General features: G+C 40.2%; 1 protein-coding gene across 2 annotated transcripts in view; it reads right to left on the bottom strand.

Moving 5' to 3' along the window:
* Positions 1-9941, bottom strand: part of galnt2 (UDP-N-acetyl-alpha-D-galactosamine:polypeptide N-acetylgalactosaminyltransferase 2) — a 95837-nt gene extending 85896 nt beyond the window's left edge. The window contains exon 1 of one of the 2 annotated variants that reach the window (XM_029765131.1): positions 9699-9941. In XM_029765131.1, the coding sequence (XP_029620991.1) occupies positions 9699-9794 (96 nt within the window). In that variant the 5' untranslated portion in view covers positions 9795-9941. The remainder of the gene's footprint in view (positions 1-9698) is intronic. The other variant, XM_029765132.1, reaches the window with a different exon arrangement.
* Between the last annotated feature and the right edge of the window lie 4143 nt (positions 9942-14084).

Raw genomic sequence — 14084 nt, 5'->3', positions numbered from 1 at the left:
CGGGACAAGTCTCAAAGTTCTTGAGTGTCCCAGCCAGAGCCCGTGCTTTAACCCGATCGAACACCTCTGGAGAGACCTGAAAATAGCTGTGCAGCGACGCTCCCCGTCCAACCTGACAGAGCTTGAGAGGGTCTGTAGAGAAGAATGGGAGACCCTCCCCAAATACAGGTGTGCCAAGCTCGTAGCGTCATACCAAAGAAGACTTGAAGCTGTATTTGATGCCAAAGGTGCTTCAACATAGTTCTGAGTAAAGGGTCTGAAAACTTATGCAAATATGATATTTCACATTTTATTTTGTATTTCTTTGCAAAAGAAATCTGAAAAACAGTTTTTTCTTTTGGCATTATGGGGTATTGTGTGTAGATTGATGAAGGAAAAAAACAATTTAATCCATTTTAGAATAAGGCTATAATGTAACAAAACGTAGGGGAAAAAATCAAGGGGTCTGAATGCTGTCCAAAATGCACTTTATTCAATGCCAAAGTGACAAGGAACACTGAAATATTAGAATCAAATTTGTGAAAATCATTATTATCATCACTACAATTACTCTAGCAAATCAAACATCCAGTAACCTGTTCAAAAATGTAACCTGAAGATGATCAGTTATGATGCGCTCTGTCAAGCGTAAATCATTGTCCTGAGATGTGATAGTCCGGCATCACTTTGTCCGCAGGAGACATGGTGCACAACTCCCCACCATACCAAACCAACGTGACTCCGGTATGAGTCGTCTTTTCATTTCAATGTATTGACAGATGGAGAAATTGCATGAGCTGCGCTGAGAAAAGTATGAAAGCTACGGTCCAATATTCTAGAATGCTGCTGTGCGTACGCGTACACATTGAGAAATTCTCTACCTTTTCTTCAAACACACTTTTTCATTTACCTTTCTTAATACTTGCAAATGAATCAATTCCAAAAAGACCTTTGACTTAAAGCTGAGGAAGCACAGCATGGCCCTTCTTTACACTAGTGGGCACAACTACACTGTTGGCCGCTGCGCAAAAGCAGAACACTCAGTTTGTCAATAATTGTGTTGCAGAGTGGAAATCAGATCAAACCCTTTGGAGCAAGAGATAAAAGCTGACAATCTGGTTACCATACACATCCAGTGAGTGCATTCTCACCAAGACGCAGCAGCTCCCAATACAATCAAGTGGGAGGTTGGGGAAAGCACCAATCATCTGACCTGGCTGCTTACATTGAGGATCTCAAACCTGCCATGACTACATACGCCTAATTTTAGGCCTCTCAGTGTATAGCTTCCTCAGTTCAAGGCAGCCACTCTCTGGTGTCTTCACAGTGAAACTTCGTTTGGAACTGTAAATGTCTGGGTGACATTTGTTGGTTTGTGTAAAATGTAGGTCTGTAAACTAGAATTTCCTTGGTGGAGAGCAATAAATTAAATTCAATTTCAATGGTTAAAGAGGCCTCTTGAGCTGTCATACAGATAGAAGCCTAAACATCTTCTGTATATTCCATATCACACGATTCAAACTAAGATGCAGACTTTCTCAGAAAAAAAGCATACTTCATGTGATTCATTCAATTGAAAACATGTTTAAGTGCCATAAGGATATAAATACATTCTAGCTAAAATTGGAGTACTACAGGAGCAGCAGTAAAGGGAAATTTCAATAGCCCAAAACAGCAGAGGGATCCAGTCTGCAGGAGCCTGTCGACAGCCCGAAACAGCAGAGGGATCCAGTCTGCAGTAGCAGGAGTCACAGGAGAAGAGGGAGCATAATGGTGTTTGGCTCTCTGCTACTGTGGGCACGTTTTACTGCTGCTCTCCTGCAAAGCAAAATCTTGGGAAGGTGAAATCACAGACAGACGCCTCAGACCTACAGCTAATGGACTAATTGTAGAGATAGCAATAGCCTGTCTAACATATGGATAGAACTACAATGAAAGTGCATTCTGTTTAGTGATGAGGGAAAAAACTGATAGTTACAGTGCCTTCAGAAAGTATTCACACCCGTTGACTTTTTATACATTTGTGTTAAAGCCCAAACTTCAAATTGATTCTATAAAAAAAAAATTATATATATATATATATATAAATAATATTGTCACTGGCCTAGACACAAAACCCCATAACGACAATGTGGAATAATGTTTTTCCAAATTTTTGGAAATTAAATTACAATTGAAAAGCTGAAATGTCTTGAGTCAATAAGTATTCAACTCCTTTGTTATGGCAAGCCTAAATAAGTTTAAGAGTAAATATTTGCTAAACAAGTCGCATAATAAGTTGCATGGACTTACTCTTTGTGCAATAATAGTGTTTAACATGATTTTTGAATGACTACCTCATCTCTGTACCCCACGCATACAATTTTCTGTAAGGTCCCTCAGTCAAACAGTGAATTACAAACACCGATTCAACCACAAAGACCAGGAAGGTTTTCCAATGCCTCGCAAAGAACGGCACTTATTGGTAGATAGGTAAAAAATAAAAATAGCAGACAATGAATATCCCTTTGAGCATTGTGAAGTCATTATTACACTTTGGATGGTGTATCAATACACCCAGTCACTACAAAGATATAGGCGTCCTTCCTAACTCAGTTGCTGGAGAGGAAGGAAACTGCTTAGGGATTTTACCATGAGTAAATGGTGACTTAAAACAGTCAAGAGTTTAATGGCTGTGATAGTTTTCTCCTAAAGATGGATAAACAACATTGTAGTTACTCCACAATACTAACCTAATTGACAGAGAGAAAAGAAGGAAGCCTGTACAGAATAAAACATATCCAAAACATGCATCCTGTTTGGAACAAGTTAGTAATACTGCAAGAAATGTGGCAAAGCAATTCCTTTTTTTGTGTTATGTTTGGGGCAAATCCAATACAACACATTACTAACTACCCCTCTCCATATTTTCAAGCATAGTGGTGGCTGCATTATGTTATGGGTATACTTGTAATCATTAAGGACTGGGGAGTATCACGATAAAAAAAAGAAACTAATAAAGCTAAGCACAGGCAAAATCCTTGAGGAAAACCTGGTTCAGTCTGCATTCCACCAGACACTGGGAGATGAATTCACCTTTCAGCAGGACAATAACCTAAAACACAAGGCCAAATCTACTAGTTGGTTACCAAGAAGACATTGAATGTTCCTGAGTGGCCAAGTTACAGTTTTGACTTAAATCTACTTTAAAATCTATGGCAAGAACTGAAAATGGTTGTCTAGCAATGATCAATAACCTGGAAGGATATTGACCTCATACCGTCAGTAGAGGATGCCTGGTTACTCTTTAAAAGTGCCTTCCTCACCATTTTAAATAAGCATGCCCCATTCAAATTGTTTTTAACCAGGAACAGATATAGACCCTTGGTTCACTCCAGACCTGACTGCCCTTGACCAGCACAAAAACATCCTGTGGCATTCTGCATTAGCATTGAATAGCCCCCGTGATATGCAACTTTTCAGGGAAGTTAGGAACCAATATACACAGGCAGTTTGAAAAAGCTAGCCTTGGCTTTCCTAACAGAAATTTGCATCCTGTTGCACAAACTCAAAAAAGTTCTGGGACACTGTAAAGTCCATGGAGAATAAGAGCACCTCCTCCCAGCTGCCCACTGCCCTGAGGCTAAGAAACATTGTCACCACCGATAAATCCACTATAATTGAGACATTCAATAAGCAATTTTCTACGGCTGGCTATGCTTTCCACCTGGCTACCCCTACCCCGGTCAACTGCCCTGCAAATCGCCCAAGCCTCCCCCATTTCTCTTTCACCTAAATCCAGATAGCTGATGTTCTGAAAGAGCTGCAAAATCTGGACCACTACAAATCAGCAGGGCTAGACAATCTGGATCCTCTCGTTCTAAAATTATCTGCTCGAAATTGATGCAACCCCTATTTTACTAGCCTGTTCAACCTCCCTTTTGTACCGTCTGAGATTCCCAAAGATTGGAAAGCTGCCGCGATCATCCCCCCTCTTCAAAGGGGGAGACACTCTAGACCCAAACTGCTACAGACCTGTATCTATCCTACCCTGCCTTTCTAAGGTCTTTGAAAGCAAAGTTAACAAACAGATCACCGACCATTTAGAATCCCAACGTACCTTCTCTGCTATGCAATCTGGTTTCAGAGCTGGTCATGGGTGCACCTCAGCCACGCTCAAGGTCCTAAACGATATCATAACCACCATCGATAAGAAACAATACTGTGCAGCCGTCTTCATCGACCTGGCCAAGGCTTTCGACTCTGCCAATCACCACATTCATAATCGGCAGACTCAACAGCCTTGGTTTCTCAAATGACTGCCTCGCCTGGTTCACCAACGACTTCTCAGACAAAGTTCAGTAGGTCAAATCGGAGGGCCTGTTGTCCAGACCTCTGGCAGTCTCTATGGGGGTGCCACAGGGTTCAATTCTCGGGCTGACTCTTTTCTCTGTATGCATCAATGATGTTGCTCTTGCTGCTGGTGATTCTCTGATCCACCTCTATGCAGACGACACCATTCTGTATACTTCTGGCCCTTCTTTGGACACTGTGTTAACTAACCTCCAGACGAGCTTCAATGCCATACAACTCTCCTTCCGTGGCATCCAACTGCTCTTAAATGCAAGTAAAACTAAATGCATGCTCTTCAACCGATCGCTGCCCGCACCTGCCCGCCTGTCCAGCATCACTACTCTGGTGGGTTCGGACTTAGAACATGTAGACAACTACAAATACCTACTGTTGAAGTCAGAAGTTTACATACACTTAGGTTGGAGTCATTAAAACTCCTTTTTCAACCAATCCACAAATTTCTTGTTAACAGACTATAGTTTTAGCAAGTCGGTTAGGACATCTACTTTGTGCATGACACAAGTCAATTGTTTATAGACAGATTTTTTCACTTGTAATTCACTGTATCACAATTCTAGTGGGTCAGAAGTTAACATACACTAAGTTGACTGTGCCTTTGAACAGCTTGGAAAATTTCAGAAAATGTTGTCATGGCTTTAGAAGCTTCTGATAGGCAAATTGACATCATTTGAGTCATTTGGAGGTGTACCTGTGGATGTATTTCAAGGCCAACTGTCAAACTCAGTGCCTCTTTGCTTGACATCATGGGAAAATCTAAAGAAATCAGCCAAGACCTCATAAAAAAAATTGTAGACCTTCACAAGTCTGGTTCATCCTTGGGAGCAATTTCCAAACGCCTGAAGGTACCACATTCATCTGTACAAACAATGGTACGCAAGTATAAACACCATGGGACCATGCAGCCGTCATACCGCTCAGGAAGGAGACGGGTTCTTTCTCCTAGAGATGAACGTATTTTGGTGCGAAAAGTGCAAATCAATCCCAGAACAACAGCAAAGGACCTTGTGAAGATGCTGGAGGAAACAGGTACAAAAGTATCTATATCCACAGTAAAACGAGTCCTATATCGACATAACCTGAAAGGCAAGGAAGAAAAAGCAAGGAAGAAGCCACTGCTCCAAAACCACCATTAAAAAAGCCAGACAACGGTTTGCAACTGCACATGGGGACAAAGATCGTACTTTTTGGAGAAATGTCTTCTGGTCTGATGAAACAAAAATAGAACTGTTTAGCCATAATGATCATCGTTATGGTTGGAGGAAAAAGAGGGAGGCTTGCAAGCCGAAGAACACCATCCCAACCGTGAAGCACGATGGTGGCAGCATCATGTTGTGGGGGTGCTTTGCTGCAGGAAGGACTGGTGCACTTCACACTTCCTATAGAAAATTTGTGGGAAGAACTGAAAAAGAATGTGCGAGTGAGGAGTCCTACAAACCTGAGGAGTCCTACAAACCAGTTACAACAGCTCTGTCAGGAGGAATGGGCCAAAATTCACCCAACTTATTGTAGGAAGCTTGTGGAAGGCGTTTGACTAAAGTTAAACAATTTAAAGGCAATGCTACCAAAAACGAATTGAGTGTATGTAAACTTCTGACCCACTGGGAATGTGATGAAAGAAATAAAAGACTCTACTATTATTCTGACATTTCACATTCTTAAAATAAAGCGGTGATCCTAACTGACTTAAGACAGGGAATTTTTACTAGGATTAAATGTCAGGAATTATGAAAAACTGAGGTTAAATGTAGTTGGCTAAGGTGTATGTAAACTTCCGACTTCAACTGTAGGTGTCTGGCTAGATGGTAAACTCTCCTTCCAGACTCACATTAAGCATCTCCAATCCAAAATTAAATCTAGAATCGGCTTCCGATTTCGTAACAAAGCATCCTTCACTCATGCTCCCAACATACCCTCGTAAAACTGACCATCCTACCGATCCTCGTCTTCGACGATGTCATCTACAAAATAGCCTCCAACACAAATTGGATGCAGTCTATCACAGTGCCATCCGTTTTGTCACCAAAGCCCCATATACTACCCACCACTGCGACCTGTACTCTCTCGTTGGCTGGCCCTTGCTTCATACTCGTCGCCAAACCCACTGGCTCCAGGTCATCTACAAGTCTTTGCTAGGTAAAGCCCTGCCTTATTTCAGCTCACTGGTCACCATAGCAGCACCCACCTGTAGTACGTGCTCCAGCAGGTATATCTCACTGGTCAACCCCAAAGCCAATTCCTCCTTTGGCTGCCTTTCATTCCAGTTCTCTGCTGCCAATGACTGGAACAAACTGCAAAAATCACTGAAGCTGGAGACTCATATATCCCTCACTAGCTTTAAGCACCAGCTGTCAGAGCAGCTCACAGATCACTGCACCTGTACATAGCCCATCTGTAAATATCCCATCCAACTACCTCATCCAAATACTGTATTTATTTATCTTGCTCCTTTGCACCCCAGTATCTCCACTTGCACATTCATCTTCTGCACATCTATCACTCCAGTGTTTAATTGGTATATTGTAATTACTTCGCCACCATGGCCTATTTATTGCCTTACCTCCCTTATCTTACCTCATTTGCACAAACTGTATATAGACTTTTTCTACTGTATGTTTGTTTATTCCACGTGTAACTCTGTATTGTTGTATGTGTTCTACTGCTTTGCTTTATCTTGGCCAGGTTGCAGTTGAAAATGAGAACTTCTCAACTAGCCTACCTGGTTAAATAAAGGTGATATATATATATATATATATATACACACATTTAATCAATTTTGAATTCAGGCTGTAGCACAACATGTGGAATAAGTCAAGAGGTATAACTACTTTCTGAAGGCACTGTACATACCGGGACATTATGTTTGACAATATATTGTACCGTTTTGACAATAGTGCTAGTTTGCTGTACCTGCACCAAAACTCGAGTAATTTTCCGTCATAGCTTGTCCTCCATCTTCTTTTTAAAATCGGGAGCAAATTTGTTTTCAGCATTTTTCTTTCCATGACTGATCAAAACTAATTTTCTCATGGCTCTCTAGTCTCTCTGCAGCAGACATATGGTGAGCAATATGTTGGGAACATTGAATCACAATAAAATCACAGAATCGAAATCGCTAAACATATAGAATCGTAAAACATATTGTATATCGGCACCTAAATATTGTGATAATATCGTGAGGTCCCTGGCAATTCCCAGCCCTATTTCTGTTGCAGGCTCATCTCCCTCCACAACAAAAGTCAGACATCAAATGCCCCCTTCCCACAGACAGGAAACCAGCAGCATTGTTATCACCCCTATTTGAGTCCAATGTGGGAGCTTAGCACAGTGGTGGCGTTCCTGAGCAGTTCCTTGTGATTTAGCCTTGAGGTATCCCTCTGCCTTGCACTCGCCAGGGTAATTGGAAACTACTCACTGATAACTGCCTTTAGTGGAGACTGGGCCTTTGTTAATCAAATCAGAATGTCAATAGGTCCCTTATCTAGCTGCACCACCTATCAGCATAATGTCAAATGAAAGGTGCCAAATGACAGAGCACACACTGACAAGAGGAGAGCAAATAGTGGCCCAATAAAGGGGACAGGTGTTATCACAGGGGTCGGTTACATGATAAACCACTTTAATATATTTGCTGAATGCACAACTTAACAATAAGTGATGTGTTTGACCTCGTCATTTATGTTTATTAACGGTAACAGAGAAAGAAGAGTGAAAGGCTTGGGAGAGAGCTATACAGTACTTAGGTTATAAACTACAGGCAATAGCCTATTCCTCACTTGTAATCATATGACCATAGATAAGCAGGGGTTTTAAACAAAGGCAAACAACACAAAAGGTTGGCATATTTTGTTACAATGTAGCCGATATAGGCTACTTCCCGCCACTATTGCAGTAGTCATAGTTGAATTAAGGAAGTGGTGTGTGCATTAAACACAGCTCTTGATAAAGTGGTTACAATGGCCTAGCTATTCAATCACACATCAAAATGATAGGCTATGATTAGTCCGATTAATTGGTATATACAGCCTGAAGCTAATGCCTGAAAAACTTGTGTAAATGTTCCTTACAAGCCAGACTGTTGAATAAAATTACATTTCAACTTACTCTACCTGTTGTCTGTGTGGTTTGTCATTCAGCTGCTCGAAATATCCACAGGAAAGTATTGTTTACCTGACTTTTTAGAGATCAGTAGGTAGGTTATATATTTGGCTCCAAGGTCAAATTAGTTTTATATTGGATAGTCGGTTCCCTCGTCAATAGCAAATTAACCAAGCACGCGGTGACAATGAAAACGGCATATCCTGAATCAGGGGAGGATGTAGGACAATCAACACATTTTTTTTGTGTGAATTGTACATATTTTATTCAGATTTTAACCTTTAAAAAATGCACTATTCCCTAAAATAAAAGTGTGGATTGTTCTCCACTCTCCCTTAAATCGATTATGAACTGGGCAGTTCGAGCACTGAATGCTGATTGGCTGACAGCCGTGGTATATCTGACTGTATACTGCGGGTATAACAAAACATTTATTATTTTTACTGCTCTACCTTCTTTGGTAACCAGTCTATAATAGCAATAATGCACCTCAGGGGTTTGCAGTATATGGCCAATATACTGTAATGACCCTGGGTTTATAATACCATGGTTAAGGGCTGACCAGGCACTGCGTTGAGTGTTGCCTAAGAAAAGCCCTTAGACGTGGTATATTGGCCATATACCACACCCCCTCATGCGTTATTGCTTAAATATACGATTTTCATGGCATGCTTGGTTCAATACCTAATGGCTAAAGAAACCGAATATCTAATTAAAAACTAATTTTATATCGGTTCCCGAACCATACAGCCTGCCGGCTCTCTGAAAAGTCGGGTAAACTATACTTTTCTTTGGACAATTTGTCTCAAATTTCGAGCAGTTTATGGACAAACCGCAAAGACAACCCGTGGATTAAGTTGAACATGTAATTGTATAAAACATTCTTGCTTGTAAGTAACATTTACACGATTTTGTAGGCATTAGTTTCAGGCTGTATATACAAATTAATTGTGTATTACAGCCTGATTAATCAGACTACGCTACGATTAGCTACCAGACAGCAACGTTCAAAGCATGCAATAGCTGTATTCCTATTAACCAACTAGATTATTAAGCAAATAATCTAGTTGATCATGGAAACAATAGATTTCTTAACGGTATACAATCGGAATTTGCGTTCCATAATATTAGCAGACTATCAAAATAGCCATGATAAAAATCTACACAACATGCTTCGCTTTTGTCTTGAAACCATTCCATGTACTGAAATCTCGTGGAAGCGAGCTCTAATGAATTTTCAATATGCTCAGAAAAGAGTCGGGGAAACATACCTTTCGACTCAACGTTGTTCCTGAATAGAAATAATATGCTATGCCAAGCACCCAGAGGACAGCAAAGCATAGTAATATCCTCGATTTCCTTCGCATTGCTGTCTGTTTGAATGTGAAATAATTGTCTGATAGGCTTTTGCTTTGATTAAAGCGTCCGGTATCTAAGCTGTGTTCAGTGCAGCTTCGGCAGTCGAGTAGAGAGAGCAGGAAACAGCCAACATCACCGGGTTAGAGGGGAAAGGGTAACCGTCTCTAATCCAATCACACTCCGTGGAGACACCATCGAAGGAGGAGTGATGGGGGTTTGAGACGCTTGCCCATGCATTCTCGACTTTGACAGAATAAACATTGTTTACAATATTGTAGCGATTTATCAGAGAATGTATCATTTGAGCGTTTGCAACATTGTCGCAGTGGATTATAAAACGATCCAGCAGTTTGTGTAACAGATTAGGCGGAGCCTACCTCCATGGTCAGTGTCGATGAGGTGGTAGCCAGCAGATCTGACCAGCTTTTTTACAGCTGCAATAGGGTCGGACAGCATTCCTGTGTATATTAAGAGACCACGGAACGGTGTAAAATATTGCTCATAAAATGTACCTTAATCCGGGGATGAGAAATGTGTTGTACTCCGAATTGCTCATTATCCCAACTGTTACACCGAGAAGATTGAATGACTGCTAGTTTAAATAAACTGCCATTTTCATCCTCATGCTTGCTAGCAGCAACAGCAGCCACTATGGAAAATGTATCCCAGCCATTATCACCTTGGCTGCTATTGGTTCATGCACCTCAGTCATCTGCAAACATATAGCCTATTAGCTATAGTGGCATACAATTGTAATGTCATACTCCTGAAAGGGGGGAAATATGAGAAATGATTCATACTGACACTTAGCATCAGCGACAACCAAACATATTAATTGTTTTTAACTGTAGCCTATTTGCATTTTGATGTAGCCAAAGCCTATGTGGAAGATGGGATATGTGGAGCTGTATATATATATTTTGTAATGTATTTAAAGTCCCTAACTTGTTTGATAAAGTTTTCTCAGAGGACCCCACATTTAGGAACCCCTGTACTAACCTCTCTCTCGGTCTCCACTGCTTCCTCCTGGATACATTGCAGTCTGCCTCAGCTTCACCACTGAGCGCCATGTCAAAACACATGAAAGCTGTGATTGAAAATCAGGGTTATTCCACCAAATATTGATTTCTGAACTCTTCCCAAGTTAACACATTAGTATTGTGTTGGTTAAAAATGCATATGAACTTATTTTCTTTGCATTATTCAAGGTCTTTTTTGTTGTTGTTATTTTGACCAGTTGTCATTTTCTGCAAATAAATGCTCTAAATGACAATATTTGTATTTGGAATTTGGGAGAAATGTTGTCAGTAATTCATAGAATAAAACAAAATTGTTAATTTTACCCAAACACATACCTATAAATAGTAAAACCAGAGAAACTGATCATTTTGCAGTGGTTTCTTAATATTTTCCAGAGCTGTATATATATATATATATATATATATATATATATATATATATATATATATATATATATATTTTAGGGGGTAGATCAGTTTTTATATTGCAGATAGATTGTAGCTTCCATCAATGTAATTGTCTGCATCATTTCCAATCCCCCATATATTTTTGGGTAAATACAGTGCCTTCGGAAAGTATTCAAAACCCTTTACCATTTCCACATTTTGTTATGTTACAGCCTTATTCTAAAATGAATTACATTTGTTTTTTTCTCCTCATCAATCTACACACAATACCCCATAGTGACAAAGCAAAAACAGGGGTTGGGTCATTGTGCTGTTGAAAAACAAATTACAGTCCCACTAAGCCCAAACCAGATGGGATGGCGTATCGCTGCAGAATGCTGTGGTAGCCATGCTGGTGAAGTGTGCCTTGAATTCTAAATATATCACAGACAGTGTCATCAGCAAAGCACCCCCACTCCAAAACAACACCTCCTCCATGCTTTACGGTGGGAAATACACATGCAGAGATCATCCGTTCACGCACACCGTGTCTCAGAAAGACACGGCGGTTGGAACCAAAAATCTCCAATTTGGACCCCAGACCAAAGGACAAATTTCCACCGGTCTAATGTCCATTACTTGCGTTTCTTGGCCCAAGCAAGTCTTCTTATTGGTGTCCTTTAGTAGTGGTTTCTTTGCTGCAATTTGACCATGAATGCCTGATTCACATAGTCTCCTCTGAACAGTTGATGTTGAGATGTGTCTGTTACTTGAACTCTGTGAAGCATTTATTTGGGCTGCAATGTCTGAGGCTGGTAACTCCAATGAACTTGTCCTCTGCAGCAGAGGTTTTATTTATTTATTTATTTCACCTTTATTTAACCAGGTAGGCAAGTTGAGAACAAGTTCTCATTTACAATTGCGACCTGGCCAAGATAAAGCAAAGCAGTTCGACAACATACAACAACACAGAGTTACACATGGAGTAAACAACATACAGTCAATAATACAGTAGAAAAAAATAAGACTATATACAATGTGAGCAAATGATGTGAGATAAGGGAGGTAAAGGCAAAAAAATGCCATGGTGGCAAAGTAAATAAAGTATAGCAAGAAAAACACTGGAATGGTAGATTTGTAGTTTGAAGAAAGTTCAAAGTTCAAATATAAATAATATGGTGCAAAGGAGCAAAATAAATAAAATAAATAAATACAGTAGGGGAAGAGGTAGTAGTTTGGGCTAAATTATAGATGGGCTATGTACAGGTGCAGTGATCTGTGAGCTGCTCTGACAGCTGGTGCTTAAAGCTAGTGAGGGAGATAAGTGTTTCCAGTCTCAGAGATTTTTGTAGTTCGTTCCAGTCGTTGGCAGCAGAGAACTGGAAGGAGAGACGACCAAAGGAGGAGTTGGCTTTAGGGGTGACCAGAGAGATATACCTGCTGGAGCGCGTGCTACAGGTGGGTGCTGCTATGGTGACCAGTGAGCGGAGATAAGGGGGGACTTTACCTAGCAGGGTCTTGTAGATGACCTGGAGCCAATGTGTTTGGCGACGATTATGAAGTGAAGGCCAGCCAACGAGAGCATACAGGTCGCAGTGGTGGGTTGTATATGGGGCTTTGGTGACAAAACGGATGGCACTGTGATAGACTGCAGGTAACTCTGGGTCTTCCATTCCTGTGGTGGTCCTCATGAGAGCCAGTTTCATCATATCCCTTGATGGTTTTTGCAACTTTTCGGATTGACTGACCTTCATGTCTAATTAAAGTAATGATGGACTGTTGTTTCTCTTTGCTTTTTTGAGCTGTTCTTTCCATAATATGGACTTGGTCTTTTACCAAATAGGGCTGGCTATCTTATACTCCCCTAACTTGTCACAACACAACTGATAGGCTCAACGCATTAAGAAATAAATAAATTCCACAAATGAACCTTTAAGGCACACCTGTTAATTGAAATACATTCCAGGTGACGACCTCATGAAGAAGGCCTCATGAAGAGAATGTCAAGAGTGTGCAAAGCTGTCATCAAGGCAAAGGGTGACTATTTGAAGAATCTCAAATATAAAATATGTTGTGATTTGTTTAACACTTTTTTGGTTACGAAATTATTCCATATGTGTTATTTCATAGTTTTGATGTCTTCTCTATTATTCTACAATGTAAAATATAGTAAAAATAAAGAAAAACCCTGGAATGAGTAGGTGTGTCCAAATGTTTGACTGGTACTGTGTATATAAACACACATACATATTTATATACATACATACACACACAAACAAATTAAAAATATAGATTTTCCAATATATATACAGTTGAAATCGGAAGTTTACATACACTTTGGCCAAATACATTTAAATGCAGTTTTTCACAATCCCTGACATTTAATCCTAGTAAAAATCCCCTGTTTTAGGTCAGTTAGGATCACCACTTTATTTTGGGAATGTGAAATGTCAGAATAATAGTAGAGAGAAGGATTTATTTCAGTTTTTATTTCTTTCATCACATTCCCAGTGGGTCAGAAGTTTACATACATTAGTATTTGGTAGCATTGCCTTTAGATTGTTTAACTTTGGTCAAACGTTTTGGGTAGCCTTCCACAAGCTTCCCACAATAAGTTGGGTGAATTTTGGCCCATTCCTCCTGACAGAGCTGGTGTAACTGAATCAGGTTTGTAGGCCTCCATGCTCGCACACGCTTTTTCAGTTATACCCACACATTTTCTATAGGATTGAGGTCAGGGATTTGTGATGGCCACTCCAATACCTTGACTTTGTTGTTCTTAAGCCATTTTGCCACAACTTTGAAAGTATGCTTGGGGTCATTGTCCAATTGGAAGACCCATTTACAACCAAGCTTTAACTTCCTGACTGATGTCTTGAGATGTTGCTTCAA

This window comes from Salmo trutta, chromosome 10 (assembly GCF_901001165.1).
Source record: "Salmo trutta chromosome 10, fSalTru1.1, whole genome shotgun sequence".
Lineage (NCBI taxonomy): Eukaryota > Metazoa > Chordata > Actinopteri > Salmoniformes > Salmonidae > Salmo > Salmo trutta.
Note: the sequence above shows the minus strand (reverse complement) of the source record. Positions and strands in the feature narration are given on the sequence as shown.